The sequence below is a fragment of the Leiobunum rupestre genome, chromosome 4 (genome assembly GCF_980474605.1).
Source record: "Leiobunum rupestre chromosome 4, qqLeiRupe1.1.hap1, whole genome shotgun sequence".
NCBI lineage: Eukaryota > Metazoa > Arthropoda > Arachnida > Opiliones > Sclerosomatidae > Leiobunum > Leiobunum rupestre.
The window spans coordinates 41251447-41279114 of NC_143387.1; the positions used below are offsets into that span (position 1 = coordinate 41251447).

At 36.4% G+C, this 27668-nt stretch overlaps 6 protein-coding genes across 6 annotated transcripts; 1 reads left to right on the plus strand and 5 right to left on the minus strand.

The window, feature by feature from the left end:
• Positions 1-3352: 3352 nt before the first annotated feature.
• LOC149947830 (mite allergen Lep d 7-like) lies at positions 3353-4452 on the minus strand. The gene is made up of 4 exons (XM_090171582.1): positions 4356-4452; positions 4208-4289; positions 3713-4130; positions 3353-3641 (listed from the first exon to the last, which is right to left on the minus strand). Exons 2-4 carry the CDS (start codon positions 4257-4259, stop codon positions 3452-3454), a joined length of 660 nt encoding a protein of 219 aa, XP_090027708.1. The 5' UTR covers positions 4260-4289; positions 4356-4452; the 3' UTR covers positions 3353-3451.
• Positions 4453-4870: 418 nt separating this feature from the next.
• LOC149947831 (mite allergen Lep d 7-like) lies at positions 4871-5814 on the minus strand. The gene is made up of 3 exons (XM_090172774.1): positions 5689-5814; positions 5212-5623; positions 4871-5141 (listed from the first exon to the last, which is right to left on the minus strand). Exons 1-3 carry the CDS (start codon positions 5738-5740, stop codon positions 4952-4954), a joined length of 654 nt encoding a protein of 217 aa, XP_090028900.1. The 5' UTR covers positions 5741-5814; the 3' UTR covers positions 4871-4951.
• Positions 5688-7955, minus strand: LOC149947832 (uncharacterized). The gene is made up of 4 exons (XM_090172772.1): positions 7768-7955; positions 7559-7698; positions 6871-7035; positions 5688-6809 (listed from the first exon to the last, which is right to left on the minus strand). Exons 1-4 carry the CDS (start codon positions 7823-7825, stop codon positions 6483-6485), a joined length of 690 nt encoding a protein of 229 aa, XP_090028898.1. The 5' UTR covers positions 7826-7955; the 3' UTR covers positions 5688-6482.
• A 10596-nt stretch (positions 7956-18551) lies between these two features.
• On the plus strand, positions 18552-19805 carry LOC149947833 (uncharacterized). Its single transcript, XM_090172103.1, has 2 exons — positions 18552-18760; positions 18837-19805. Exons 1-2 carry the CDS (start codon positions 18728-18730, stop codon positions 19569-19571), a joined length of 768 nt encoding a protein of 255 aa, XP_090028229.1. The 5' UTR covers positions 18552-18727; the 3' UTR covers positions 19572-19805.
• A 629-nt stretch (positions 19806-20434) lies between these two features.
• LOC149947834 (E3 ubiquitin-protein ligase RNF103-like) lies at positions 20435-23850 on the minus strand. The gene is made up of 3 exons (XM_090172175.1): positions 23729-23850; positions 22561-23100; positions 20435-22504 (listed from the first exon to the last, which is right to left on the minus strand). The coding sequence occupies exons 2-3, from the start codon at positions 23061-23063 to the stop codon at positions 20809-20811; spliced, it is 2199 nt and encodes a 732-aa protein (XP_090028301.1). The 5' UTR covers positions 23064-23100; positions 23729-23850; the 3' UTR covers positions 20435-20808.
• A 484-nt stretch (positions 23851-24334) lies between these two features.
• On the minus strand, positions 24335-27462 carry LOC149947835 (tetraspanin-33-like). The gene is made up of 6 exons (XM_090171354.1): positions 27266-27462; positions 25808-26011; positions 25571-25744; positions 25370-25507; positions 25257-25301; positions 24335-25187 (listed from the first exon to the last, which is right to left on the minus strand). The coding sequence occupies exons 1-6, from the start codon at positions 27368-27370 to the stop codon at positions 24999-25001; spliced, it is 855 nt and encodes a 284-aa protein (XP_090027480.1). The 5' UTR covers positions 27371-27462; the 3' UTR covers positions 24335-24998.
• Positions 27463-27668: the final 206 nt, after the last annotated feature.

Here is a 27668-nt window from a genome sequence, read left to right on the forward strand (position 1 = left end):
GGCGGAATTGTAAAATTAGGCGATGCACCGGAAATATGGAACTTCATCTAACTTTAAAATACGATATAATTACGCGTCATTCAAAAATATACACGCGTTTTTATTTCTAAAGACATCCTTGAGTAGCGGAAGCGTAAGGCCGATTTATGAATTGAAGTTGAACCCAGTTTTTCGTTTAACTTCTCAAGGCTAGATTCGTCATTTTGACTAAGATTTTTTTTAACTCGTTACAATTCCTGGCAATAGTTTACATCTTTTTTCTTCTTCAACCATTTACTGTTTTTCCCGGGAAATAATTTAAAATGCAACGCTATGAACTTCGAAATTTTCAAAGCCGTCCTTATTCGAGGCTTAGTTGTGGTTGTTAAGTTCGTGTTTTATTTCTAATAGGGTGTATTTTGATTATTTTTATCGTTAAGGGCGTGCCAACGTAAAATAAGTAGAATTGGGGGTCGTAAATATTAATACAGGATACAAGTACAATTATACGCGCCAATTGTTCTTATAATACAATACTTGTACGTCACTTTCCCGAATTGTTTTGTATACCCTATTTTTGGTATTAGAAACCAATTTAATGAGCGCTAAAGTGCGGGGTACGTTTATATTTCGAACCCAAACTATTCGTGACTTATTATACCATATATATTTATTATACGCTTATACTGAGTGTCCGAAATTTATCTGTCATTGCTGGGAATTTATTTAACAGAGAATTGTCAAAACTCTCGGGTATACTTATTAGAAAGGCTACTCGTTAATTTGTAAATTAAGAAATTAAATTAAATCAGTTTTCACTATTTTCAAGATTGTATTTCGTCACCGGTAAAAAATTAAATTAGAAAGAATATGAAAAATGAAGATGATTGATTGGGTAGAAAAAGGCTTTTTTGTTCATGAAAAAACCAGATGGTACTAGACGGCAAATTTTTCAAAAATTAAATCCGTTAGTGATCCGTCCGAATTGATTAAGAAATCCGGTCCGGCTCAAATTGAAATCGAAATTTATCTCATCCACAGTTTCCATACAAATTTGATTTATCTCCCAGTCTTTCACGGCTAAACTCTAATCCGACCAGTCAGTTCAAATTTCAACCTGATACACTAATTCCAATTCGTGTAGCATAAGTGTATAATATTGTTACATAAGTGTGACACTTCCTATTCTCCACATGCAAACGTTTTACTGAGAGCTATTTACAAGACAGACTGCCTTACGGGCTTCGTCACAGTTTTGCTTCCGCTTGCTAGTTAACGCGTCACACTTCACACGTAGCCTCGCTAGGGGGAGATTTTCTTCTTGTGATGACGTCACTCTGTTACTATCTCTCAGTAAAATATTCCCCAGAGTGACAAACTTATAGAATAATAATATTATAGTGTACTTAGAAGTAAACATTCGTAACCAACCAATCCGTACAATTGTTCGGTTATATTTATCCGTAATTGATTATTCACTGAAAATACGCAATCCGTTCAAGCTCTGGAGGACATTCGTCGAGGAAACGATTGTGAAACATTTCTAGTCCATCTCGAATTAATCGACTGAATATCGTGGTTGTATTTCGAGGGTTGAAATTTGCAATGAAATTAATTTTAGATAGGAATATTGTTATTATGAATTCGTTTCGGTTTAACACGGTGTTGATATCGTGTTTCGTCCGTGAGAAAAAATGTTTCCAAAAGCAAGGGCGACCATTTTCCATTTTTTCTACTAAATCCGTTCTTGTCACCATTATTTTTCATATAACTAGAAAAATTAACAATAATCTATAAAATATCTACTCCCACCGGTAGGTATCATAGTATACGGTACGGGGGTATACAAATCATTGGTGCATGCCTTAGCCTCGTCTCGGGCCCCTGGTTTTCAGCCTACTAAACCGGTTGTATACTATTGGACCGAATCCCGTTTGACCGAATCCAATTGAACCGAAAAGTATTTTCGTTTATAGCCCAACATGGCGGGATTCAGTTGAATGGGAAATTTAAATCTGGTTCGTTTTTACTTCGGGTAGGTTAGTTCAGGTTGGGTTAGGTTAGGTTAGGTTAGGTTGGGTTGGGTTAGGTTAGGTTAGGTTAATTCAGGTTGGGTTGGGTTAGGTTAGGTTAGGTTAGGTTAGGTTGGGTTAGGTTAGATATGGTAGGCAACTATTTCACGTCGGGTCTTATCAAGGTTATTTTCCAAAATTAAACCCGGAAAATATCAAATTTCAAGGCAAAAAGGTCTAAAAATACACGTCGGTACGAAATAATAAATATTTAAGACATAGTTTAATCCAAATTAGATATACTATCGTCACGTAACCTACGATATATAAATATGTATCACTAACGGTATATTGAATGAAAACCGCGCAAAACGCGGTTTTCGGACGAATGGGATTTCGGTCCAATGGTCTACAATCTACTAAACCTATTGGTTAATCTGCCATTTACTCATTTCTAGCCTTTTTTTACTTATCTATAAAATTTTACAACTTTTTCAAGCAAGTCTAATATCATGTTTTTATAACCAGATATATTATTTGAATTTTAACTACCAACTGCGGCCATTTTTAAATATGGCGGCTGAAGCACACATCCCAGGAGAGGGTACATTTAGTATATTTTTTTCTAATGAAAAATTACCTATGTACCAATTTTTATATTTTTGGAGAAATTGTGATTGGAGCTAGCATTAGTAACATAATAACAATAAGTGTGACACTTCCAATAGTTTTAATACTAATTTCCTGACCGAACCTTTTTTCGACACAGAGATTATCGCCAAGCTCCGACTCGGATTTGCCCACGAACTGAGTAGCGTGTTATGGTCCTTGCGTAGTATATGTCGCCTTGGAATATTTAGACACTAGGGGGCTCTGTGCTGATAACTAAACCAAATTACGCAATAGCTATAAAATAACTTTCGTGATAAATTTTCCTAATTGGCATACTTATTGTTATTTTGTCACTTATGGAGCTAGTTACTTTAAAAATGAATTCTACTCCGAAAAAGTTGACAAACTTATGTTGGTTTTCTATGAATACGCCCCCTTTTTAAAAATGTTTACCCATGTTAGTCCCTCCCAAGAAAATTAAAATCCTAGCGATGCCACTGATTTGCTTAGATAGGTTTTTTGAGATATGCTACTTGTGTGATTTTTAAAATGAAGCTCCAAAGCTAAAATTCCCCATAGACTTAACATTAGTGACCATATCGACTACCAGTATTTCGGCTCATTGGTCGAATTTTAAAATTCGGGCTTCGTCATGACTCGGTGATGCTTTAAATGTTATGTATACGAATATGTGAGCCTGTTTACTAGATCCGTTATTAAATAAAAAAATATATTGAATCGCTACTTCATTCAATTAAGCCCAAAACTTTATTGTAAATTTAGACTAGTACAAAAATATTTCATATTTAATAATTTAAATTTGGCGAAGTTACAACAAAAAGGTTTTATTAGTAAATGGGTAAATTGGCGTCTTGCAAATATTTCTGAATTATACCGCGCATGACTCTTTCGGTAACGAATTTAACGGTTCTTTTCAAAACATCCGTTACTACGCCACTGACGAAATTGACCAAAAATCGGAGAGGACCCAAATTGGCGACTTTGACGTCGAGCCCCTTCAAATCTTTCAAGGAAAACCTACGTCCGTGGCAGAACTTATTAAGTCAAAGTATCCTAATTAAAACAAGCTCAAAATACGTCGAACTTACTTAGTGAGTTCTGGCTTACTTCCGGGAGCTCCAGTCTTAATATCGAGTCCAAGGTCAATATCGGCGAACCCGACTTTGGCCGCCAACTCGATAGTCGGCCCCAGATTCATGAACGTAACGACGGCCGTGGACTTCATGTTGAGAGCGCCCATTCCCAAGCGCGCGTCGACTAACATGGATCCGTTTCCGAAGGCCAAGGTGCAGTCATCCGTCCTGTGCAGGGTTGAGAGTCCAGTGATGACCGTCTTGTGGAGCTTCATCTCGCCCTTCCACGTGACTATCAATAGTCTACGCTCGAATCCAATTTTCTGTTCGGGAAAATCGTAAGGGTCCAACGGAATGTCTTTGTTGCCTCGCATGTTGTCCAAGAGGGTATCGACGAAGAAGTTTGCGTTTCCTTTATCATTGTATACGTCACCTTCAAATACATCGAATTAGTAGGTTATAAGACAATTACAATGTCGCTTTTGACCGTAATATTCAGTCCTCGTTTACCTTGGCAAATGGCAGCTACGGCTGCCAACAAAACTAGGACCTTGCAGACCATTTTCGGGTTTTGCTCCTCACGGTCGACAACCTTAACGAGATAAAATAATATTAAAGTTTCCACATCTTTATCCAGGCCCCATAGTACTCTGCTTACCTGTTTCAGCTCGTGGAAGGAGCTCGTGTGAGTTATGATGAATAGGCACTTTCGCTTATGAAGAGCGATGGCTTACTTTCCTTCATTCGTTTTTATCAGAATCGTGCGAACAACAACTTCTGTTAGGAGATATCGGACCACAGTTATCGCGAATGATATCCTCCAAACTGTTATCAGCTCGCTCGTCTTAATGGCAAACACTGACCTTGAGTACGTCTGAACATCGAAACAACATTTTTGTGAGTTTCATTCTAAGAATAGTATTGATATTGACTGGATTATAGGGTGCAATTTTTAAAATATACATATAAGAAGGAAAAATATGGTTGATAATGTTTTTACTAGGACAACGTGAGTTTGGATTTCATACAGGAATTACAATAAAATATAAGTTGGTGTCTTGCAGAAACTTAATTGGTAATTGTCAGTTTTAATATTCGTTCTAATTAAGGAATATTTTTTATATACGGTGTTCGATGATAAATTTGAATAACGTAAATAAATAAACTTCTTAATTTCTGTTGATCTCGTTTCATCATTATTTATTAACAATTAAAATTTATACAAGGGGTCAAAATGCACTTTAATATAATTGTTTAGAAAATAGGCAAGTCGGCCTCTTGCAGATATTTTTGGATAACTCCTCTCATGATTTTCTCGGTCACGAACTTGACGGTTTTCCTCAACAAGTTGGTAATCAAACCGGAAAAGAAATTGACCAGGTACTTGAGGGCTCCCAAGTTTGTCACTTTCACGTCGAGTCCTTTCAAGTCCTTGAGCTGAAACCTGAAAAGGAGACACTCGTAGGTTAAAACTTATTGGTATTTCTCCGTATAGCGACGTTTCTGTTTCTTACTTGGTAACTTGCGGTTTGGTACCGGGAGAATTAGTCTTAATGTCGAGTCCCAAAGAGACATCGGCGAAACCGACTTTGGCGATGATGCTGACGGTTGGTCCCAAGTTCATAAACTTGATGTCAGCCGTGGTCCTCATGTTGAGAACGCCCATTCCCAAATTAGTGTCCACCAACATGGCTCCGTCCCCAAAGGTCAGGTTACAATCGTCGGTTCTGTGCAAGGTTGAGAGGCCGGTGATGACAGTTTTGTACAGCTTAATTTCGCCCTTCCAAGTCACCACGAGCACTTTTCGTTCGAATCCTATCGATTGTTCGGGAAAGTCGTAAGGCTCCAACGGAACTTCCGTGTTCTTTCTCATGCTGTCCAGAAGCATGTCCACGAAGAAGTTGGCGTTTCCCTTTTCATTTTGTCCTAAGAGGTTTGTACACGATCATGTCTTTAATAAACATTTGATTTTTAAATTATCTTTCCCTTACCGTTACAAACGGCCACGACCACCACCAACAAAACAAATAGCTTTCCAATCATTGTCCAAGTGGTTAGACACCTAAAATGACGAAAAATTAATTGTTCAATTCGTCTTTTTCGGGTCGCGTAAAGGATCAACCGCTATTTCGGAGTAAAATCTTTTTAATTTTGAAAGAGCACTTTTATAAAGGAAAAATGTTTATTTCATATCAGCGCGTTGCCGTGCGAACTGCAACGTCTGTTTCGCGTAGATATACCTTTCGAGGAGAGATAAATACCTGATGTTGTCGTTGATGGCCTGTTGATTTGATTGTAAATTCCGGCTACGTAAGTGGTTGTCGATCCAAATAATAACCAGTAACCTTGAACAACGACCTTTCACGTGGTTAGGATTGCTTCATTTCGTTAAACTTTGTTTTACAAAATCCCCTTTCTTCCATTCATTTTAATAGAGATTAAGCTCCCTCAATGTAACTTGTTAGGAGACGCGTCGATAGTGCCTAATGTATTTCGACTAATTTTACTTATATTAATCAACCAAGTAGTTAATCATAATATAATCAATCTTGCAGTGAAAATTTCCCACCCTGCAAGTTCTTGCTAGGCGGTTTTTTGTAGGAGCTGAATCTCTCTGATAACCGCAATGGCCTACAATTCTTTCGTTGAATATTTTCCTAGCTTGACAAACAATCTACGGGACAACGAAATACGGACCAATAATTTGCCGAATTAAGTTAAATATTGGTTTTAAATTTTAATCTTTATTCGAGAAAGGGTTACAATAATAAACTGTCCTTTGCACTCAGAACCACCCCAAACCACCGGGCAAAGGCGTACGACTGATCGAGGAAGTTAAAGCGTAGCTGTATGGCCCAAAAAAGGCGTTGGTCATTTTGACGGCCATCTGCCCGACCACTCCTCCTTGAAGGGCTTTTTTAACGCTGTTGTTGACAGGTCCGAATCCATTGTAGTCTACGTTCATTTGACCCAAGCTGATGATACGAAACCCGGTGACGGTTGGTTTGTTCGGGCCCCTTCGTGAAGTGACGACGACACTGAGTAACGGTCTGGTGTAGTTGACTTCAAGTTGCCCGTTTCTTTCGGGCATTTTTCCGTATTTGACTTTGGCCTATTGGCATTTTATTACACTTAGTGTTCAATATTGACTTTTCGTTCGTTTCAATCCCTACCTGGTAATTGAGTTGCAAGTAATTGAATGTGATGGAACAGTTGAAAGTTACGTTTCCGTAGACGTAGTACGGGTTTCCACAATCGATTGGCCGATACGCTTTACCCAGTCCTGACATGCTACCGTTTACAAAATGGCCTCGCACGTTCACCCTCATTGGCCCCACCTGTTTATGATATCAAGACTTTGCGTTTAAATAGATTGATATGAAACGAGTCTTAAGCGCAAAGCAATAATCAAGACGGAACCTTCAGTCTAATATCCTGGGATAAAAATTCGCAAGGGTTTGCTCTGGGTATTAGATTATTTATTTATATATACGTGTAACCGTGTTCATATATTTAAAATCAGCAAAATTTCACTAGCTTAATTCCGCACTAGTATTCGAAAATATAAGGGCTTGGAAAATTACAAAATTTGATTAGTTGAATCACGCGGTACGGAATAGGAGGGGCTACTTGAAATTTGGGCTGTAAATGTCGAATTATTCGTCCAACGTTTGTATTGACAATTTAATAGAGATATAGCTTTCCACCCGTGGTTTTGCGTCACCGATTCAAAATTACGTTTTCTCATATTTGTAATATGGTTCGAACTACCCTTTTTAGTTCAATCTCGAAATGACCACCCATTCAGAGTCGCTTAATATTTTCAGGCTTAGTGACTGCCACAGCTACTAAATACGTTACTTTATCTTGACCGTGCTCGTAGAAAGGCGGCATGATAATCGGGTCCAGTCGGTTACCGCGGATTTCCGACGGCATCGACACTTGTAAAACGCTGTCCAAGAAGTGGTTCGCGTCGCTGGCGTTCGAAGCCGAGGTTATAACTGCGTTGAAGACATGGTATAAACCAATTAAAACGATACTGATGACATGTTGCGACTAGTTTTACTTACTTTGTGAGTGAAAAACGTATAAGAAGATAAAAATTACGCCTATTTTCGTTAGAGCCATCTTTCGGAACTTAACTCGGTGGAAAGATACGCGTCAAGTAACTCTTCAAATTCAACTGGTGAGAGTTCGGGTTCTCTCGGTGGATTTCCACGAACTGTTTCTTTCAATAATACGGAAGAAAACGTCGAATCATGGCCATCAATATGCGAGTTTGTGTCTGAGTGATAGGTTTCCCAACGCGCTGCTTTGTTTTTCATCACGTGGAATTGCCAAGGGCAGCGAAACCTTCATATCCGCGACTCGTTACGCGTTAATTTATTCAAGAATGTCGTAAACAATCGACTTGCGAAGAACATATATTAGTCTAATAATCTTCGTTTAAAAAACGCCTAACCGAGCCAGTCACACACTTACCGCCCAAAATAAAAAAATATTTCCGTTGTGTTTTAGGGTCGAATTTTCCATTTTTACTAAAGGTATCGTTCAGTTAATTGCAGTTGCGTTCAGTTAATAGCAGTGTCGTCCAGTTGAAATCAGTATCGACCAGTTAAAAGCAGTATCGTCTAGTTAATTGCAATACCACCCATTTAAAACAGTATTGTAATATCTGTTGTGATTCATTTGTTGGCGCCACCTTAAGCTCATCAATCTAACGATATTACAATATTACCATATTACATCAATATCCTCGGTGTATAGGGACTTAACATTATGACTTAACCCATGCTTTTTCCTACAGTTAAAAATGTATACTAACATAACAGCCATGGCTAATATTACGAATGCTGTTTCAACACTGAATTAAGAATTTCGCGCTTGCTAAAAAAATGATCGTGGGAGCTTGTTTTGAAATTTGTTTTTATTTAAAATATAAATAAATAACTAAGTCTAATTAGAGTTGGAAAATCGCGCAACCATGGAACAAACCAACGCTTTACTTTTTTCCATGGCGCAGCTTGTTGTTGAACTACATTTACTAGACCATTGACTTTATTGACAGTTCGAATACACTTTGGAAGAATTCAAAAGTAAGCTCAATTTCGGTATCCTTTTTTATTTACTAGTTATAAAAAAAAACATCATTTAAGCGCGTATACAAATTACAAAACAAAGAACCAGAAAATGGTGTTAATCAAGGCCCAATGAAGTTGCCTTCGTAGAAAGAACGGTGTAAAAAGATTTAAAGGCTTGGAATAACTCTACCCCTTTTATCAAAGCGGTTTTTCTTTAATAATAATAGCTTTATTTTGCTACTATATCTTCTATATAGTTTTATTTTGATATTTCAATATTGAGTATGTTTGGATGCCTGCCACCAAGTCGGTAATGCCTTTCTAGGCACTAGGCTATACAGTTAAAAACACAAATATACAATTTGGGCTAGCTCATAATATACGGCGATGACTCCATCTTAAGTTGAGCCGCAATTTGGGGCTCGATTTCTCCAATCGATTGATCTAGCATTTACAATTTTTGTGCTAACAGATTTATAGAAATCAAATGCCCAATTTATTAGCCTCCAATTGCCTAAATTAATTTTGTGACCACGAGTTCTCAATATTTCCTACCGGTTGATGTATTAGTAACAAGCGACACCTCTCTCCATAAAAAATACGGTGACCTCTCAATTATAATAACGCCATAAACTTTATAAATATTCAATTTCATTTAAAATTAAGCCTATTTAAATATTTTTTGATTTCCCTATTTCAAAATAATCACTACCTGGTTAAATTTCGACTAACACTTAAAATAATTAATAATTTAGGTTTTGGCATAAAATTATATGTAGCAGCGACATACCCCTTCCCCCACATTTTGAGGTTGATAAAAACCAATTGTTATTTCCAGAACCACTCTGATTGGTTGAAACTTATCGATCATTCTACGTTATAACATTTCAACGTTTTTGCCTAGCACCTTTTGATGTAAAAGAACGATAAGAGTATGGAAACCCTGTTAAAATATCGTCTGTTTCCCCAATAGGAGATTCTATAAAATACGGGAGGTCACGTGTTTATATATTTAGTTATATGCTTAATATATGTTGGAGCTTCGATACATTAAAACCATAAATCAATTGAATTACAAAAATAAAAAAATCTAGGAACTTTGCTAATAATAAGATTAATTGTTTTTCAGCCAAATAACTCCGCAACAGAGTTTTAAATGTACAGTTGGATTTTGGTGTCACAATGTCATTGCGCAGAATATTCCAGTCGTCGATCACGCTAACAATTGTAAGTCCGATAGCTTGTGCAATGCAAATTATTAAATATTATTATCGAATAAAAACATATTTTCAAAGGGCAACGCAAGAGACCATGCAGGCCTTACAGGGGGGTAAATTATCTTATAGATATAAAGAACGACTGCGCATGCGCTATCTGCCATGGCCTCTCCCTCTGTAACAAAAGCAGAACCATATTTGCCGAATTTATTTTGTATAAATGCGCCTCTCGCGGTTTTTATGCAAAATCCATGCATTCTTTAGTCGCGAAAATGACCGATGAAAGTGAAGTTTCCGAGCTTACCGACAAATCGGATACTTTATACAAAAGAAATGTAATAAAACATAGATAAATATTCTGTCGGGGTATAATGATAGGGAAATTGTTAAGGGAGACGGGATATAGGACCAAGTGTGTGATGTCTTGGATTTTCTTAATCCAAGGGGAGGCTAGAGGCAGAGATTTACCGCGTCCAAGGCATAATGTTTCAACTTCCATAATATAATTAAAAATATTCAATTGGAAAATAATTTTATTCCAAAACATTGTTAAATCGAAAATATCAACGTCCAAGTCTCGGAAACTAAGTCAGTTCTTTTCTACATAATAAATAAATTAAGCTAAGCCTAAAATCCTGGGTTCGTTGGTCGTGTGCTAAGAAAATCGAAAAATTCGCGAATGAGAGCGAAATTGCGCCACGTGGCTAGTGGCTACACCAATTAGAATAAGTTTTCGCGCTGTATAAAATCTTCCTTGGAAAACCATCTTACGACTTGTAGAAGAAAACATAGTTCCAAACCAATTAAACGCCATCCTGCATGGCCACTTGCGTTGCCCTTTAACGACAATATCTAAAGAAATAACTCCACGAGTTATACATGCACCACGTAACCACGTTTTTAAAATTCAGTGAACGTCAATGGTCACTTTGGTCGCCGTCAAATCTCAATAGGAAAATCCTTGGTGACTGATGGCATAGCCTTTTTACCATAAGTAACATAATACTCATAAAAATGCCACTGGATTAAATTATTTAATGTAGGTCTGTTTGATATTATGACGTCATCAGGAAACGGAAATTCGGTAAAGAGTCTAGTGTGCCGTCGCGTAATTATCAAAATCGGCCTAGGGTGAGTGAAGGTAAGAATGGACATGGCGAAGTTTGGACACTTTTGAAAAATATTTAATTGAAAATTTATTCTTTGATGCCAAAGCGCAAAATTGGTCTCATTTTGAAGCCTTAAACATACCCTAAAACATGCAATTTATTACTAAATATTACACCGCGACAGATTATACAGCAAGTCTTGAAATAAAACAACTAAAATTATCGAAAAAAATGTCTTGAAATTTCATTGGAAATTTCGTTTTGTGGCTTAGGAAATAAGATATAGCATGCAAACATGAAATGGTGAGATAAAAATAAATTGTTTTATTTTAAGCAATTTGGCGTTTTTCTAGTACACGAAATTTATAATTTAATGAAGGTTTTGCCTTTTTTATAAGCATTTAAATTAACTAGTGCAAAGTTTAAGATTGGACAGCCTACTTTGTGATCAATCACATGTCGATTGTATTCAATTTTAAACGAGGTAGGATTTAGTTTAAAGTCTTTCCTTGAAAGGAAACTTTAAAAACCAGTTTTCATATTCAAATTTCCCGGGAAAGCAGACGGCTGACTGTGAACGGCTGTGAGGTTGGAGCTTTACGAAACACGTAGCTATGAGGCTGCCTCGCTTAAATTGCTAGTGAATGAGAGTCGAGGGGTCCGACAGTCGACACTCTTTCAAATTTCGTACACGCCAGTGATTTGAAAAATTCAAAATTTCAAATTACATATTAAATTTTAGAAAATCTTTTCAAATTTCTCAAATGTTTTGGAAAATTTTAATTTTTTTTTATCGATTCCAACAAATTTCTCAAATTTAATAAATCTTGTGAAATTTGATGGTTTTCCGCAAAATTTTTATGAAATTTGAATTGAAATTTTAGCAAATCTTGAGAAAATTCATAAATTTCTACGGGAAATTTAAGAAATCTTCAAAATTTAGAAATTTACAAAAAAAACCCCGAAGGAGAAATTTCCAAAGATACCGTAAACTATTTCTGTGATAACTGGACACGGGAAGTATAATATGTAATATATTAATATTTTTATATATTAATATTGTAATATTACAATATCTACCCTTCTTGTCCATAGTTTTCCTAATAGTGTCCAAAGTTAGCACCCCCCCCCCCCAGGCTAATTCAAAACTATTTTCTCCAATGTTTGACTTACTCACTTCATTTCTTAAAATAATTATTGTTTTAAAAATTCACAAATTCTTACCCTCACTCACCATATCATCATGGTTTTAGGTTTTTACTCAAAATGCGATACTCAACTTTTGACACGTGAAATTTATTCTGCGTGAGCGCTATAAATTTTTACAATACGTTTTTGCACTAGTCAACTGTGTAACAGACCTTCATTAAGGAATTTTGTATGGAGCAAAGGTACAGTGAGTATTATGTTACTTATGTTTTTACTGAGAGCAATCTCAAAATAATTTTGAAATAGCCGGCACATTTAACTCGTCAATTTTAAGACTGTAGCGAACCTAATGTTAGGGGGGGGCAATTACAATTAGTTGCCCCTCCAGTTAATTTTTGGGATGGGCATTGCCCCCTTCCTCCCCCGGTTCCTACGCCCGTGAGCTTCTGGGCGGGAATCTTAATTTTTCCGTAATCAAAGAATCATCTTCGTATCTGTAATCATAACCGAATCATGGAATCTTACAGGGTATCAAATCAAATTCTAATCATTGAATCATCTCGGGAATCTGGAATAATACCAGAATCATGGAATCACTTGTCGAATCAAACTCTAGTGATATGAATCAGAATCGTGCGCAGGGGCGGCTCAAAGGCCGGGCAACCCGGGCAACTGCCCAGGGCGCCGGTTTGAGAGGGGCGCCGAAATTGTGTTGTGCGCCTTTTTGGTTTACCAGGAATTGGATTTGTTTATAAAATTTTTAATGAAAGCATAACATAATTTGAAAAATCTTTAGCTAATTAGAAATACAAATCGTTTTCCCAAACAAAATGTCCAACATCGTCGATGAACGTTTATTTGCGACTATTTATTTTACAATAGTAAATAAACCATAAAATTACGGTGCATATTTCTGACGGATGAAGCATTATCCTGGTATTTTCATTATAAACCAGGGTATATAATATTAAGAAGAAAAAGTAGTTGGGCGATACTACAAGAATAGAAGTGTGCCAGAATGTTTAGCCCGGTGTACCTAGCAACAGGGGCCATACCACCGGGGGCCTATCATCATAGTGCCCTACGCCAGCGTCCCCAAGCCCGGACAGGTGACAAATCCAGCATGCGTAGTAGTACCCTACTACTGATGGTCGCACCTTTGACGCAAACCACTCAACCCAGCAAAAGGTGCAGCAGTGGGTGGACCAATTTTTACTTCACACACAGCGGTGGGATTAAGAGTGGATGCTACGGAGGTAAAGAGTCAAACCCTTTGGAGAGAGTTCGTAAAGTGGAACGATGGGAACACAGCGGTCCACATATAGATCCCGGTGTGCTCCAAAAAGCCGGGAAACAGGACCCCGTGCCCTCATACGGAGGCCCGCCACCCCACAGCAGGCTACCCAATCCGCCGAGGTGGCCAGTTTGCACGGGCCCTCTCAGTTTCCAGCCCAAACCTGACCAAAGTCGGAGGTGGAGGTAGGACCATTTGATCAGAGCTAACATCTCCCAGTGCGCCACCGCCCTTATGGGTTACAAGAGCCGGACCCCAACTCCCCGGTAAAGTCACCAGTTATTGCACACCCATTTAGGGCCACAAGAATAGAAGGAAGCCCAAAGTAATACAGTACTTCAATGTACTTGCTTGCTATTTCGTTGTCGTTTATCCAGCTTTATGATAAATAAACTAGCTATCTTCAAGAATTCTATTTGTTTCTCAGGCTATTATGAACCTCCATTTAATATTCTAAAATACATTTAAATTGTTTTCGATGGCTAGTTCCAAAGCAGTCTATCGGTACGATTTACTCTGTCGTGTGTCCGTGGTTACAGTTAGTCTCTTCTATTTTACGCGCACGCGCAGAAAGCCATTTATTAGTTTTAGTTAGATAGATATTAATTAGAGTCACGTTGAATTGAATTAAGATGTCCGAGAAAAAGAAGCATTCTGGTTCTTTATATAAAAAAGGAAATGAAGAGAAGTCATTGAAGCAGAAAAGCAAGCGACAGCTTTAAAAATGTTCATAAGTGTAGGCATATGTAACATAATTACTCATAAGTATGCCTCTGTATAACATTTCCATTGAAAAAAATTCAATGAGGCCTTGTTTCACGCGGAACATATATAAAGCGAACCCTAAAATTCAAAAATGCTTATAATCCTTGCGCTATTGAAAAGGTTACCATGGAAATTAAATCATGTAATCGCGAGGCACGAGCTAAACTTGACATGGGCAAAGCCAGAAACGCGCGAGGAATTCTCACTAACTTCCGTTTCCAATTAGTAAAGTTGATGACGCTTATTTCGTCACGGAATTGTAAGTGACGTAATTAACGTCATATCCCGTGAACAAGGTTTCATTAGTGAAAATGCTTTTATGGCATACTTATGAGTTATTATGTTACATATGGTGTAGGCCTTAAAAAATCCCGCAAAAAGTGTTTTAATCAAGTTGTTAAAGCAATTAATGTAAGGAATAAAACAATTAAGTTTACTAAGAACAACCCGTGAGTTAAAAATAAAAATATCCGTTCTTCGTAAACTTAATTCTTTTATTTCACATATATTAACCATGATACTATTCAGTATGGACATTATTATTAATGAATTTAAGGTATACTAGTCTTGCCACCTTACTAGTGTTCGTACGGGGACCCCGACCCCGACCCCGAAAGTCGGGGATCCCCGACTTTTGTCCCCGACCCCGACCCCGACCCCGCCTGTCGCAAATCAAGTCGGGGTTTTCCACTTTTCGGGGTTATGTTTTCGTAGTGTAATTTTAAATTTTCGCGCCGACGCACCCCGTTAAATCCTAAAAATATAAAATAGATAGGTTCCTTCTCTCCCTTTTTTCATGGGCAACAATAGAATGATCCGAATGACCTTCGTCTGATGCCGCTGACGTGGTTCTCGCTTAACTATTCGGCGCTCGCCTAGAGGCTGCTCAATTAGAGATAGAGAAAATAAACTCGTTTGCCTTGAGTACTCGCTCACTTGAGCAAGCCGTGTTTAAAACTCTATATGCTCATTTTTCCGAACGCTCGCAATTTTTTGCCCACCTCTGGATTCGGACTTGAGTCGATTTTAAGTTTTAGTTTCATAATTGCCGTTGTTTCGGGCTCTCTCAGTCTCAGCTAAGGAGTGTGGAGTTACAATGTTTGTAAATAACTTGTGAATTTATAAAACAACTTATTTAAACAATTACAATGCCTAAGCTATAGACCTCTACCTATCTTATCTATTTTTACTATAGTCTTAGTCGATAATACAAAATAACGGTCAAAAATGCCGCCGATCAGTTTTGTAAAATATTTTCGGCGGCGTAATCGTCGGCCATTTTGGGTATGGAGATACAGACCGGAAGGCAGGCAAGGCTGCCAGATTTCGATAGATCGAAACGGCCAACTCTCTCAAATGTTTTCGTTTTCAAAACGAAAATTTTGCGGCGTAGCTATCGAATAAGGCTATTACTAATAGTCCCTAGGCTCAGAAGCTGGCTTACACAAGATACACTATCTAATTTTAAACAGTAAAATGTCGGTATTTTTATAATTTTTCTATTCTTAATAAGTATAAAGAATTTTCCATCCCCGACCCCGACCCCGACCCCGACTTTATTTTGACCCCGTACGAACCCTACACCTTACCTAGCAGCCTTGGAAATAACGGTGGTCAGGTGGTCAAAGACCAGTTTATTAATTGCTCAGACCAGTTTATTTATTCAAAATTTTAGGGGTCACTGGTCACCGTGTCCAGTTTATTAATTCGAAATAATTCCAAAAAATAGAAGGTGACCAGTTTAATAATTCGAAATAATATCAAAATAGGAGATGACAAGTTTATTATTTCAAGGTTTCGATCAATTTTGATTTCCCTATTCCCCGGATTTCTATGTACCGCGACTCCGCATCCCACGAACGATTCGAACAGTCGAACCCCCTCTGGCCTCAAAGTCTCAAACCCTCAATCCTCTGTCTTGCTTTCCCCCGAGTACGCTAGGCTACGCGGTAACGGACCAGGGACTCGGGAGCTACGGGGCCTAGAATAGAGAGAGAGAGAGAATACGGTAAATTACGAGGGTCTTCTTTCTTCTAGGCTAAGGCAGTAGTCTTAGATGAGATAGTACTATATTGTACTATTCTTGTGATACTCATAAAATAAAGTAAACTAATTTGAATACGTGTAAAATTAATTTTACCATGTAGTATAGGTTTTTATAGGCTTATAAAATGACATTAGAACATTTTATATGAGACCAGTTTAATAATTCCTCAGCTAGGGGTCACTGGTCATAATGACCAGTTTAATAATTCATAATCTAAGGGGTCACTGGTCATAACGACCAGTTAAAAAAAACTTATTTCCAAGGCTGTTACCTAGTGTTTCAAGATCCATGTAAAACGACCATGTACCAGAAAGAAGGTATTAAATATGTTTACACAAAGTATTTAGAAAGTTATTATAGGGATTATTTATTGTTATGAAAACGGTAAATTTAGAACATGGACATGGTAATGTTTTTACGGGGGGGGGGGGTAGTTTTATTTAGTCTCAAAATAAGAGGGGCGCCAAAAATCCCCCTTGCCGGATGAGAAAAATGTCTTGAGCCGGCCCTGATCGCGCGAGCTCGATCGCGCCACTGAATCTTTGCTTCTTCGTCTATTTTTTCTTTTGTTTGCTACGTAGTTTACGAATCCAAAACGAGGTCGGTGTGGGGATGGGGGTTAGCCTTCCAAGGCCACTGGGGATGGTGGGGGGGCGCGTATGTATTTCGAGAGAGTTGAAGTTTGAACCCACGTTTTATTTCAGGTAGTGTCATTTAAAGGGATAATAATAATAATCAGCTAGGCTAATACCATAGAAATCTCATAGGTAACTAGAATGCTGCCGTGTAACTGGCAAATGGCCCAAACGCCGTGGCAGACGACGCCAGATCTCAGGCAATCAGAGCTCAAAGAGCGGTTCTGCCAAGAATTTAATGTCACCGGAGAGAATGACGTCACCTATCTCCCGCTATAGTAACGGAACCAAGGAGGATTATTATCCTCCTTGGCGGAACCACTCTACGGCCTCTCATTGGCTGAAGGTTCAAGGCGAACTGGCGTCAAGCTCGGCCGTAGGCGGCAACATTCTAGTTACCTATGAGATTTCTATGGTTCAAGCCCTTCCAAATTTCCGTGTCGAGATTCGCCGGTGGGGGTCTCAAAATCCCTTAGCTTCGTCTCTGTTAACGCCAGCATTCCCAAACTGTGGTCCCCTTTCGTCTGTATGGTGTCGGACCACTTCAGAGGGTTTAGACCTCCATACATGTTCCAGAAACCTAGGCGCCAGGATTCATCGGTTGCCTTAGAGGCTTTCCTCTTCCCTTGTCTGGTTATGCATCGGTTTATGGTTGGGCGTGGATGGCGGTTATAGCACGGACTGATGTTTCCACCTATTGACAAGAGGAGACCTGACTCCCGTTTTTGACCCGGAGGGATTGGTATGGGGTGTCAACATGGTACTGCCGGCTTCTGCCTTGGTTATATCGGAGGGTTCCATTCATTTTTCTGCGCTCTGATTCGGGGGGTCCCTTTTTCCAACCACCCTTGACACCACTCGACGGAGGTATCGTGGGCGGAGGGTTCGTGGAAGGTCTTCTCGGATGTATACCCGAGGTCAGCCTGATGCCGTCGTGCGGGGCGTCCACCATTGCCTTTGACATTTTCGTCTCGGGTGCCGTAAACACTCGTTCCTTCCTTCGTCCATCCTCGACTGGAACTCGCTCCCAGATAAACTCAAAGGGCTACCAAATTAGGCCCAGTTCAAAAAGGAGCTGTGTCGTTTCCTGGACATTTATGACTGACTCCTCCTCAATTATTTTTTTATCCTCGCCTAGTGTTATATTTTCTTTTATCTTCTCGGTTTCTTTTTTTCTTCTCTCCACTTTTGCTTTTTGGTACATTGTGTTTGCAGCCCAATTTTTCTTGTATGCTCCCCCTTGACTTGACGTGATGGGTCATTGACCTTTTTTTTAAGCTAATAAAGAACTAAAGAACTCAAGTATGAGCTGTCTTGTATTCGGATCCTTAATTGTGAGAAGAATTGGCTGCTTCTCTATCTCTTTACTATTTCCGAATCTATAGCAAGCAGCGATTCGGCCGGGACAGAGAAATTGGATACCACTTTTACCAGCCACTCAGAAGCCTTCCCAGCATCTGCTGGAGCCTGGATGATGGATGATCCATAGAGATAGATTTCTATCTCTTTGCATGGAGGAATAGTCCTGCATGCTCTATGGCATCATCCGTTCCAACGAGCGTGCAGCGCTATCTGTTGGACTCTCGTAATAACTTAAAAAATAACAATAACAACCAAATAAAGATATGGGATTTTACTAGTTAGACCATTAAATTTTTATTTTCAAATTAAATTAATGAAAAGCTTACAAATAATCATTAATAAATTTAAATATTGCATTAGAAAGATAACTAATGGATAGGTGCCTAAACTTGAAGTTGAACTTGGTAAGAAATGTTCACAAATCTGAAAGTATTTATTGTTTATTCAATTAACCCATATTGTTTGTGCAATCATATTCAGGCTCACCAGCAAGACAGGAAAAGCTTAAGATATTTCAGTAGTGGTAACATAGAAGCATCTGTAAATTGTCATAAAAAAGCTGCTGAGCATATTCTCGAGGCTCTGAAAACTACCCAAAGCCCAAAAGCTACAGAATCTCTAGAGTTGCAATACCAGTATCATATAAAGCAACAAGAGATTGTGAAAATCAAACACCGTATCTATCAGAACCAAAAGAAAGCTCGAGAAATGGAGAAAGAAGTTATAATAACATTGCATGAAGATACCCAGTATAAAAGTTTACCAAATCAGTCTGATGAACTCAGAGCAGAAATTTTGAGAAAAATGACTGAAAATGATTCGTTGCTAACCTTTTTAAACAAAAAAGATAAAATATTAGATTCCAACAAAATGACTGTCAGTGATTCCCAACTTCATAATGAAAAGTACATAAAACACGGGCATAATCAAAATGACATCCTGGAAGAACTAAAAATGAACAATCACGAGTTGAAGAAAATGGTTCAAACCTTATGTGATGAACTTGATCAAAGTCAAAAAGAGAAAAACGAAATGAGGGAAAAAGTCATAAGATTGGAGAAACAATTGGCTGTAGCAAATGTTAGTCAAAGGAAAAACTGTGAAGAATTATTTTCACCATTTTGTGAACTTACACCTAGTGGTGGAAGCAGAGAATTACCAGCATTAGCTCCATTGGAACTTCCAAATTTTGATTATAATTCCATGAAAAAATAATAAATTTATTTGGGCCAACAAGAGCATGATATTTGTTTGCATGACAATGTTGCATTAGTTTCTGACAATTTATTGAAATAACACCCTAAAGCTCATTTCCTTTTAGTGGAGGCCTAGGATACATTGAGCAACATTTATAAAAAAAAAATGGAGTAAAAAATTTCATCATTTGCTACTGTTAATTATGATGTAAAAATTTCAAGCTAATGGCCATCAGAAAAACCAGCTAAAAGAGTTTTTTTTACATCGTTGGTAAATATCACCAAAATGTGTTAACACGTTATGTAGTTCAAAACCATTAAAAAACCTGGGATAATAATTATAACCCCATAAAACCAAAATCAAGCAAATACATATTCCAAACTGATTTTTGTCTCTGAATGTACTCCTATGCAATAGGATCCTATATTTACAATTATTTCCTTTAATCCTGTTAAATAGATTTTAGGTCACTATGATATAAACTAGTGGTTAACCAGCTAAATAATTTACCAGTAGCTGGGAGAGCAAAATGCAAAAAAAAAAATTAAAACATTCAAGAGGGTAGGTGATTAAACAAAGCTTATGTATAACTCTGAAGGAGTCCCTACAGTCAGTTTGCTTGTGGGGAACTAGACTTAATAGGTGAATAAGAATTTTTTACAATGCATGTTTGTCTACCTGATACTTTCAACAAAAATATTACAGTTATTTTCATGTGGTACAATACCATAAGGACAGATTTTATTTGGCTTAGCGCCAGAAGTTAACTTGAAAAAGTGTTACTTTTAGGGCTAAAAACAGTAAAGACTACACTCAGCTTTTTATTTTTTAAACCCATTAAATCTTTGTTTTTGGGCTGTGGAAAATGAAAAAAACAAATAAACACTAAAATCAACTCTTTTAATTTGTACAGGATTTATACAAAATTTCTTAAAAAAAAAACTTTTAACAAAATAGACAAACAATAAAGACTTTTATTATAACAAAACAAATAGCTGATAAACATTAGATTTTTTTAATATCTAATGAACCATCTTGTACCTATCATGGATAGTTGTTTTTGCATTTGATTATTGAAGAAAAATTATTTAAAATAAATGGCATATATTTATGGCATTTGGAACTTTTTTCTTGGAATGATTGTAATATATAATAAAATTTAAGATACCGGGTGTAAATTAATTACTAAAGAGAAATTAAATATTGTATTCAGAAGATTGTTTTTGGTACCATGTAACACTCCATTTAAATAAAATTACTGGGAATGTAAATGTGGTGGCATTGTTTTGGGATTTGGCTTAAAAGATGGCCATCTACAAATGGGACAAACGTGATTATCTCTTGAGAGCCATAATATAATACAAGTATGATGAAATACATGGCCACATGGTAACCCGCATAAATCATCACCAGCATTATAAACTTCTAAACAGATTGAACAATCTCGACATTCCATCATTCCATGGGGAACTTGAAAAGCTGAGGAAGAACTTGAATTGTTACCAATGCCACCCGAAATATCTAAATTTTGAGACGTGGAATTTACAGAGGCAGTTCCAGAGTGGCTTTTAACGCCTTTCTTTCTAGAAAATCTACTGAGGCATCTTCTCAAATCCCCCGCTTTTTGTACTATACCACTTTTTTTACTCTTTTTATTGTTGCTACAACTGGCACTATCACGGTCTTTCTCTCCATCGCGGTATTTCTTTGATAATAACTCTCTTACGCTATAAAAGCATGATAGTTGTTTATTTTTTTTATCTTTAATGTGCCCAAATTCATCATCACTGGAGCTCAGCACCTCAGAATAGTTTCTCTTTTCATCCTGTGACTGAGAATCTTCTTCGGTATTAGAGTATTTCCAAACGGGTAAGTCCTTCAGATATTCAATTTGTATCACAGGTACAGGCAATAGCCATAAATTAGGCACAGCGAGATGTTCAATAAAAAGTTCTAATCCTTCTTCGATGTCCATATCTTGCGGAGCCATGGGTCTGGTCAAGGTTGCCATTGGTCGAAAGAAATAGTTCATTAAGTAGCTATCCCAAGGGACAAACCACCAATCAGAAAATAAAGCCCCATCCTGGTCATTTCCATATCCCAATTTCTTCCAAATACACAGAACCGAAAGTGCATAGGCAAAAAAAGATGCGGCAAAGAAACGCGCGGAGTACAGATATTGCCAGTCAGTTCTAAGCATGGTGGCTATCCCACTTTCACTAACAAGGCGAAGTAATTTCAAGCAAAGCGAGGTAAAAGAGTGGACAATTTGAAAATGATGAGCCCCCAATAGTACTAACCAGAACAGAAAAAACAGGCAATTGCAATTGACTAGACGTAAAAGCCATCTAACGCAATGCCTCCATAATTTACCAGTCACTAGGAAAAATTCCAAACCAATTGCAACATTTAACAAAAAAAGTGTCACCAAAAATATATCATTAACTTCAGGGTGCAGGCTTTTCAAGTAAAGTTCCATCCACTGGAAATTTAAAATTTCACCAACTTTGTCACCATATTTATAAACATTTTCAGGAGTAGCTATAAGATAGGCAGGATAGTTCTTTAAATTCGTAGAATCACTATTCCATGATTTCAGATTAGATAAAGACATTTCATTAATCGACATCATGCCAAACTGAGCTCTGCTTGTAAACTTAATAGCTAATGATGATAGGAACAACGGAGGTTCTTCTAACGTTGATAAAAGAATAATTCGGAGGGGAGTCTCTCCATGGCTTCGATTCAGAGTTAACCAGTCCATTTTCAGTTCGTCAAATGACTGAATTTTTGAAACTCTCGTTGATAAATTTTGGCGAACCCATTTTAGAACAGATTGAGGCTTGGAGGAAAATTTGTAACTGTGTAAAGCCACATCTTCTTTAGTTCGTTGTCCTCTTGGAAGCGCCAGTATGAGAAGATTAGAAGTCCAGCTTTTCCTAGCACAAAGTCTTTAAAAACATAAACATTATCAACTAAAGTCCAAAAACCCAAATCATTACATTACCTTCTATCCAGTGAACACTTGAAAACACCAGTTCGAACTCCAAATCTTGACACATGATTTACAACATATTTCCACGTACGAGTATCCAATAATGGTGTTTGATTATCATTTGCCACAACTTGAACAAGCCAAACACTGTCCTTCGTATCTTCAACCTCCTCGTAAAAATGACTGCCACCAGTAAAGTGGACAGTTTGGTGGGAAAGAGAGCCTTTAGATAGGTTTTCCGACTTCTCCGATTCTTGGAGCTCCTGTTGGGTAACCTGGCCAGAAGTTACGAGCAAATTTGTTAGGTCCTGCTTTTCAATAGCAGTGGAGTAACTAATCCCACGACTATCCAATAAATGTCGTAATGAACGGACACTTATTGATAACGGGTCTATCAAGGAATTCGGAGTAAAGATGTAACGGTGCCCACTAAACCAAAAGGCAACTTCCAATATTCGCGAAAGAGTAAACAAAACTATGAGATATAGAGAGAGTAGAACCAATTTTCGCCACATTTTGGTTGTTTCAAACGACACTTTTCACTCAAAAAACCTAAAATGAAAAATTTCAAAAACACAAATGAGTATTCTTGTTAGTATAATCTCAACAAGTGAGTATTCTTATTACTATAATCAAAAGTAGCATGGGTCTTATGCTACTTTTGCTATAATCTTAACAAATTTTGTAATTTTGGCATGCGCAATATTGTTACATCTTTGGTTTTAATAATATAATAATTTTATGAGAATAATATAGTTTCCTACTGGGCTGCTTAAAAAGAGCCAAGAGAAAAATTTCATTTTTCATTGTTAAAAATTAAGTAATCAGAGTCACGACTTCCATTAGACTTGCGGAGTGACTTCTCAATGCTACTGAAGTCTCAAGAGCTATAGAAACATCTCTATATGATTGAGCTTGATTTGAACTTTACTAATACTTCAACAGTCATACAAATCTATAAATTTGAAAATGGGGCACTTTTCCAACATTTCAGTAGGAAACCAAACACCAATTAAATTAAGCCATGTATTTTTCTATTAAGCTTAGAAAACTCTTAAAATAATAACTGCCAAGGCCTAAGCTTTATACATCTAAATTATTAAATAAACAATCATTGCAAAGTTATTTTATCTAAATATTTAAACATTTTAAAATATATTATGTATTAACTAAGTTTTACCTTAAATCGAAAAAGGAAACCTAAACCAACATCGTAACTTCGTGAGACAGGAGCTGCAGGACTCAAGAGAAGTGCGTCATAAACCAGACTGAAAAACCTCAAAATCAGTGATATACGAAAAATAGTAAGAATTCTACTTTAGAACGAGATAATTCTCAAGATATGTTCAATTTCATTGGTTTAAAAAGTAGTTATCTGAGAAACTTAGTACTTTGACGCATCGCAGTGAAGAAAAACTAAATGAAATAGAACCAATAAAATAAATAAAATTTTCTTCCAAATATTCGTTATAAAAATTAATACTAAATTCTTTTTCTCAGTGTTATTACTGATTGGAATGCTTTGCCATCTAATAATGTTACTTCATCTAATTATACGAAATTTCGCTATTTATTATGTGAACATATAGCTGCCAGTAATTTTTTTGTTTGTTCATTGTTTTCTTAATGTTTGTTTTTGTTTATTTTAAAATAATTTGTCTGGATCTCGATATTACTTTTTTTAAATAATTTATATTATGTTCATTGTTAATAATGTGATTAGTATTTCTACTACAAAGTCAGCCTTTGCAGCTTTGTATATAACCTCACTAAATAAATAAATAAATTACTATTTATCAACTTTTACTTTTCACTTGATACTGATTTACAAATTACAAAAATTATCACAGTAAATCAATTATTAAAAGTACTTTTTGGCCTACATAAAGATTGTGACAGTAAAATGGAATTATATTATTATATATATTTATATACCATATAAAGTTTAAACATGTTTAAAAACAGTTTTCTCAGAGCACCGTGTTACAAATACTTTTCAAACACCTTTTAAGTACCATCAGAAGTCTAGAATAAACTCAAAAGGGGTTTATTTTATACTTCTGGTAAAATAAAATGAGGCTCTATCAAAAGAATTGATACCATATTAAAAATGAAAAATACTGAAATTAATACTTCTTAATTAGCAGAACTTAATGGGCCAAGAGCATCTTTTAAGGCACCATAAATGGTTGTGTCTTTTGGCTACTAGATACATAATAAAATACTTAAAAAATATGGTTTATGGATAAGAATTTAAAAAAAAAGTTAAAATATGCTTCATGATCTGCAAATTGGTTCCACAAACCATAGGTTGAACTAGTGTTACAAATTCAACAAACTCAACACTTATAAGACTAGTTTTGTTCAATTTGGAAGATTTGGGAAAAAAAATTTCCACTTGGATAAATAGACGCATAATTTATCCCACATTTATTGAGCATTTTCAACTATTATGTCCACTGACTAAGTTGAGCTTCAATTTGTCCTAATAAAGTTCTCGATAAATACATTGCAAATAGTTGAATCAAAGCAACCCCTAATAAAACGCCTGCAATGATATGAAGATTTTTCTTCGCAAATTCCTCAAGCGCTTCTATGCAGCCTATAGCGTGTATGCGCTTATGAACTTCCGATTCAGTCTAAAAATATCCACAAAAAAAATTAAATTTTCCTTTACTAATTAGCCAGCAATAGTGTTTATAATTTACCAAATTTTGAACATGGTAGCCACACATTATGTTTAATAAGCCACTCTATTTGACAAAATTGATAATCAGTTAAGGTTATTTGAGCATATAACCTGATGTTACCAAATTCTTACATCCAAATTTCGAGGATTTTGACAACAAGAAAAAGGAACTCCGCATCTTTCAGTACTGTTATTAGTAACGGAACAATTGAAATAGATATTTTTTGACCAATCTTTGTAGCCATTATGGGATACACCGCAACATTGGAACTACAAAAAGTTAATAAATGAATGAACTTGAAAACCCAACCAACATTAAATATTAGATAAAACCTCTTGCTGCATAACATCGATAAAATTCTGAAGATTTACATCATCCCGGTACTTTACAATAGGATCATTTGACAAGCCTTTCTTCGCTAAATCCGAAAATTTTGTTGGGAAGACAAAAGCTAAAGTTGCTACAACCATTTCTCCCAAAAACAGCAAGAGTAATATAAAGGAATACTGAATAAAAAAAAGTTTCAATATTAATCAATGGCAAAAAGATAAAAACCTTGATTCTCTTACAATTCGTAATAGACACACATTCTCCCGCAATGCGCCAATACATCCGAAGAAGCTAATTATAAAAATAGCACCACCTCCAATCATAACCACTAGAGATATATTTAAAACCAAGTTGAATGCATTGTTAACATTTTCCGTTCCTCCTTCTGCATATTCTTGAAAATATGACCATCCACCTATTCCAATTACGGCGCCTCCAATTAACTAGAAATAAGTAATTATTAATTAAATATTTAACTAATTAGCTAGAAAAAATTTTGAGAACAGCATTTTATTAACCAGCTAAACCATTGGTATACCCACTATCAAGAAAAGTCAATGAAAAAATTGTCTATAATCAGTATGGAGTGCTAGCAGTTGATGCGTTTTTAAAAGTTAGTGACGTCACAGCCGTAGCTTCCGTAATGGTTGTCATGAAAACTTGTGTTTTTTCTCAATAGACGTTTAACATTGGTGACGTCGCAGGGTTTCAAGCTGCTGGTACTCTATACTGCTTCTCCCTTTTGATTTTAACAATTAAAATAAGCCAAAAATAATATAAAAATTACAACTAAAAATGAAAATCTACTAGACCAATAAAAAACCATAAAAAATAAAATTTAATGTGTTCACTACAAGAGCAAAAAGAGATTTAAGCAAAACCTATTTTCCACTTCCAAAATGAATATTGCCATTTGCAAATTTTATGAGTGTTCAAACATTTCAAATTCAGAACAAATTTTCTTATGATATTTAATCAGGGGAAAGTATAAAATTTAATATTTCTAGAACCATAAAGAAATTTCGCTAATTTTAAATATAGTGAAACTACATAGACTGGCACCTTGGATTAAGAATGTGCTTACTGAATAGAGTCAAGGCATCACTCAAAAAAGAGAAAAGTCAGCAGGTGGGAAGAGAAGTGAAGAGAAGCACATTGTGAAAAACTAAATGAAAAGATACTTAAAACGGAAGAGGTTTACAGAGAAATGTTGGAGCAAGATTTTCACGGAAAACACTTTCTAGTTTCGTGATGCTTGCACTTATAATCCTATAGTTGTTAATTATTGCTGGGATTCCACTGCGAGCTATGTGACGTGCAAAAAGGTGGTGTTATATCCAGTAAGCATATTCTTAATCCAAGCTGACAAACCATTCTCAAAAAGCTTTGCCAGTCAACCTACTGGGGGTCTGGATGGACACCAATATTTAATTTTAACCTTGGAAGGTTTATTTATTTAATACACATCCAAAACAGATTGATAACGGTGGGTTACTCTCAGTTTTAAACACATCTGAAAGTCGTTCTCATTGTGACTTGGACAATTTTGTTTGATGTGTTAAAAGATTAACATTTATAGAAGTTTTAACCTAACCGTCGACCAAAAAGGCTAGAATTGGTATCGTATATTAGACTTTTATTATTAATCGAATATTAGGCAAACCTAGGTTTCCAAGTCTTAACAAATAATGGCTTACCCAAAACAGAAAATTGAAGAAAAACAGCGTCAGTTTAACACAATTGCTGATATAAGTAAAATCGGATCTGAGAGGGTTTCTTCGTTGTGTTCTTCGATAAGGCATTTTAAAAAATGTTTAAAGAAAACTATAAAATCAAGCCCATTAAGCGAACAAAATAAAAATGAGAACTCAGGAAATGACAAATTGTCAAGTTTTGACTTTCGAGGAAATGGTCAATGCTGCCAGTTTTTGGAAACAGTAAAATACCCTACGATATTCAGTTACCAGTTACCAACATGACTGTAAAAATACTAGAACATTATTTAAAAGTTAAAACGCTCATATTTGATAAAATATTTTCCAAGGTTAAAAAATATTTTATTTCAATTCTCGCGTCTCAGTTCTTAATCTACAAGTCAGC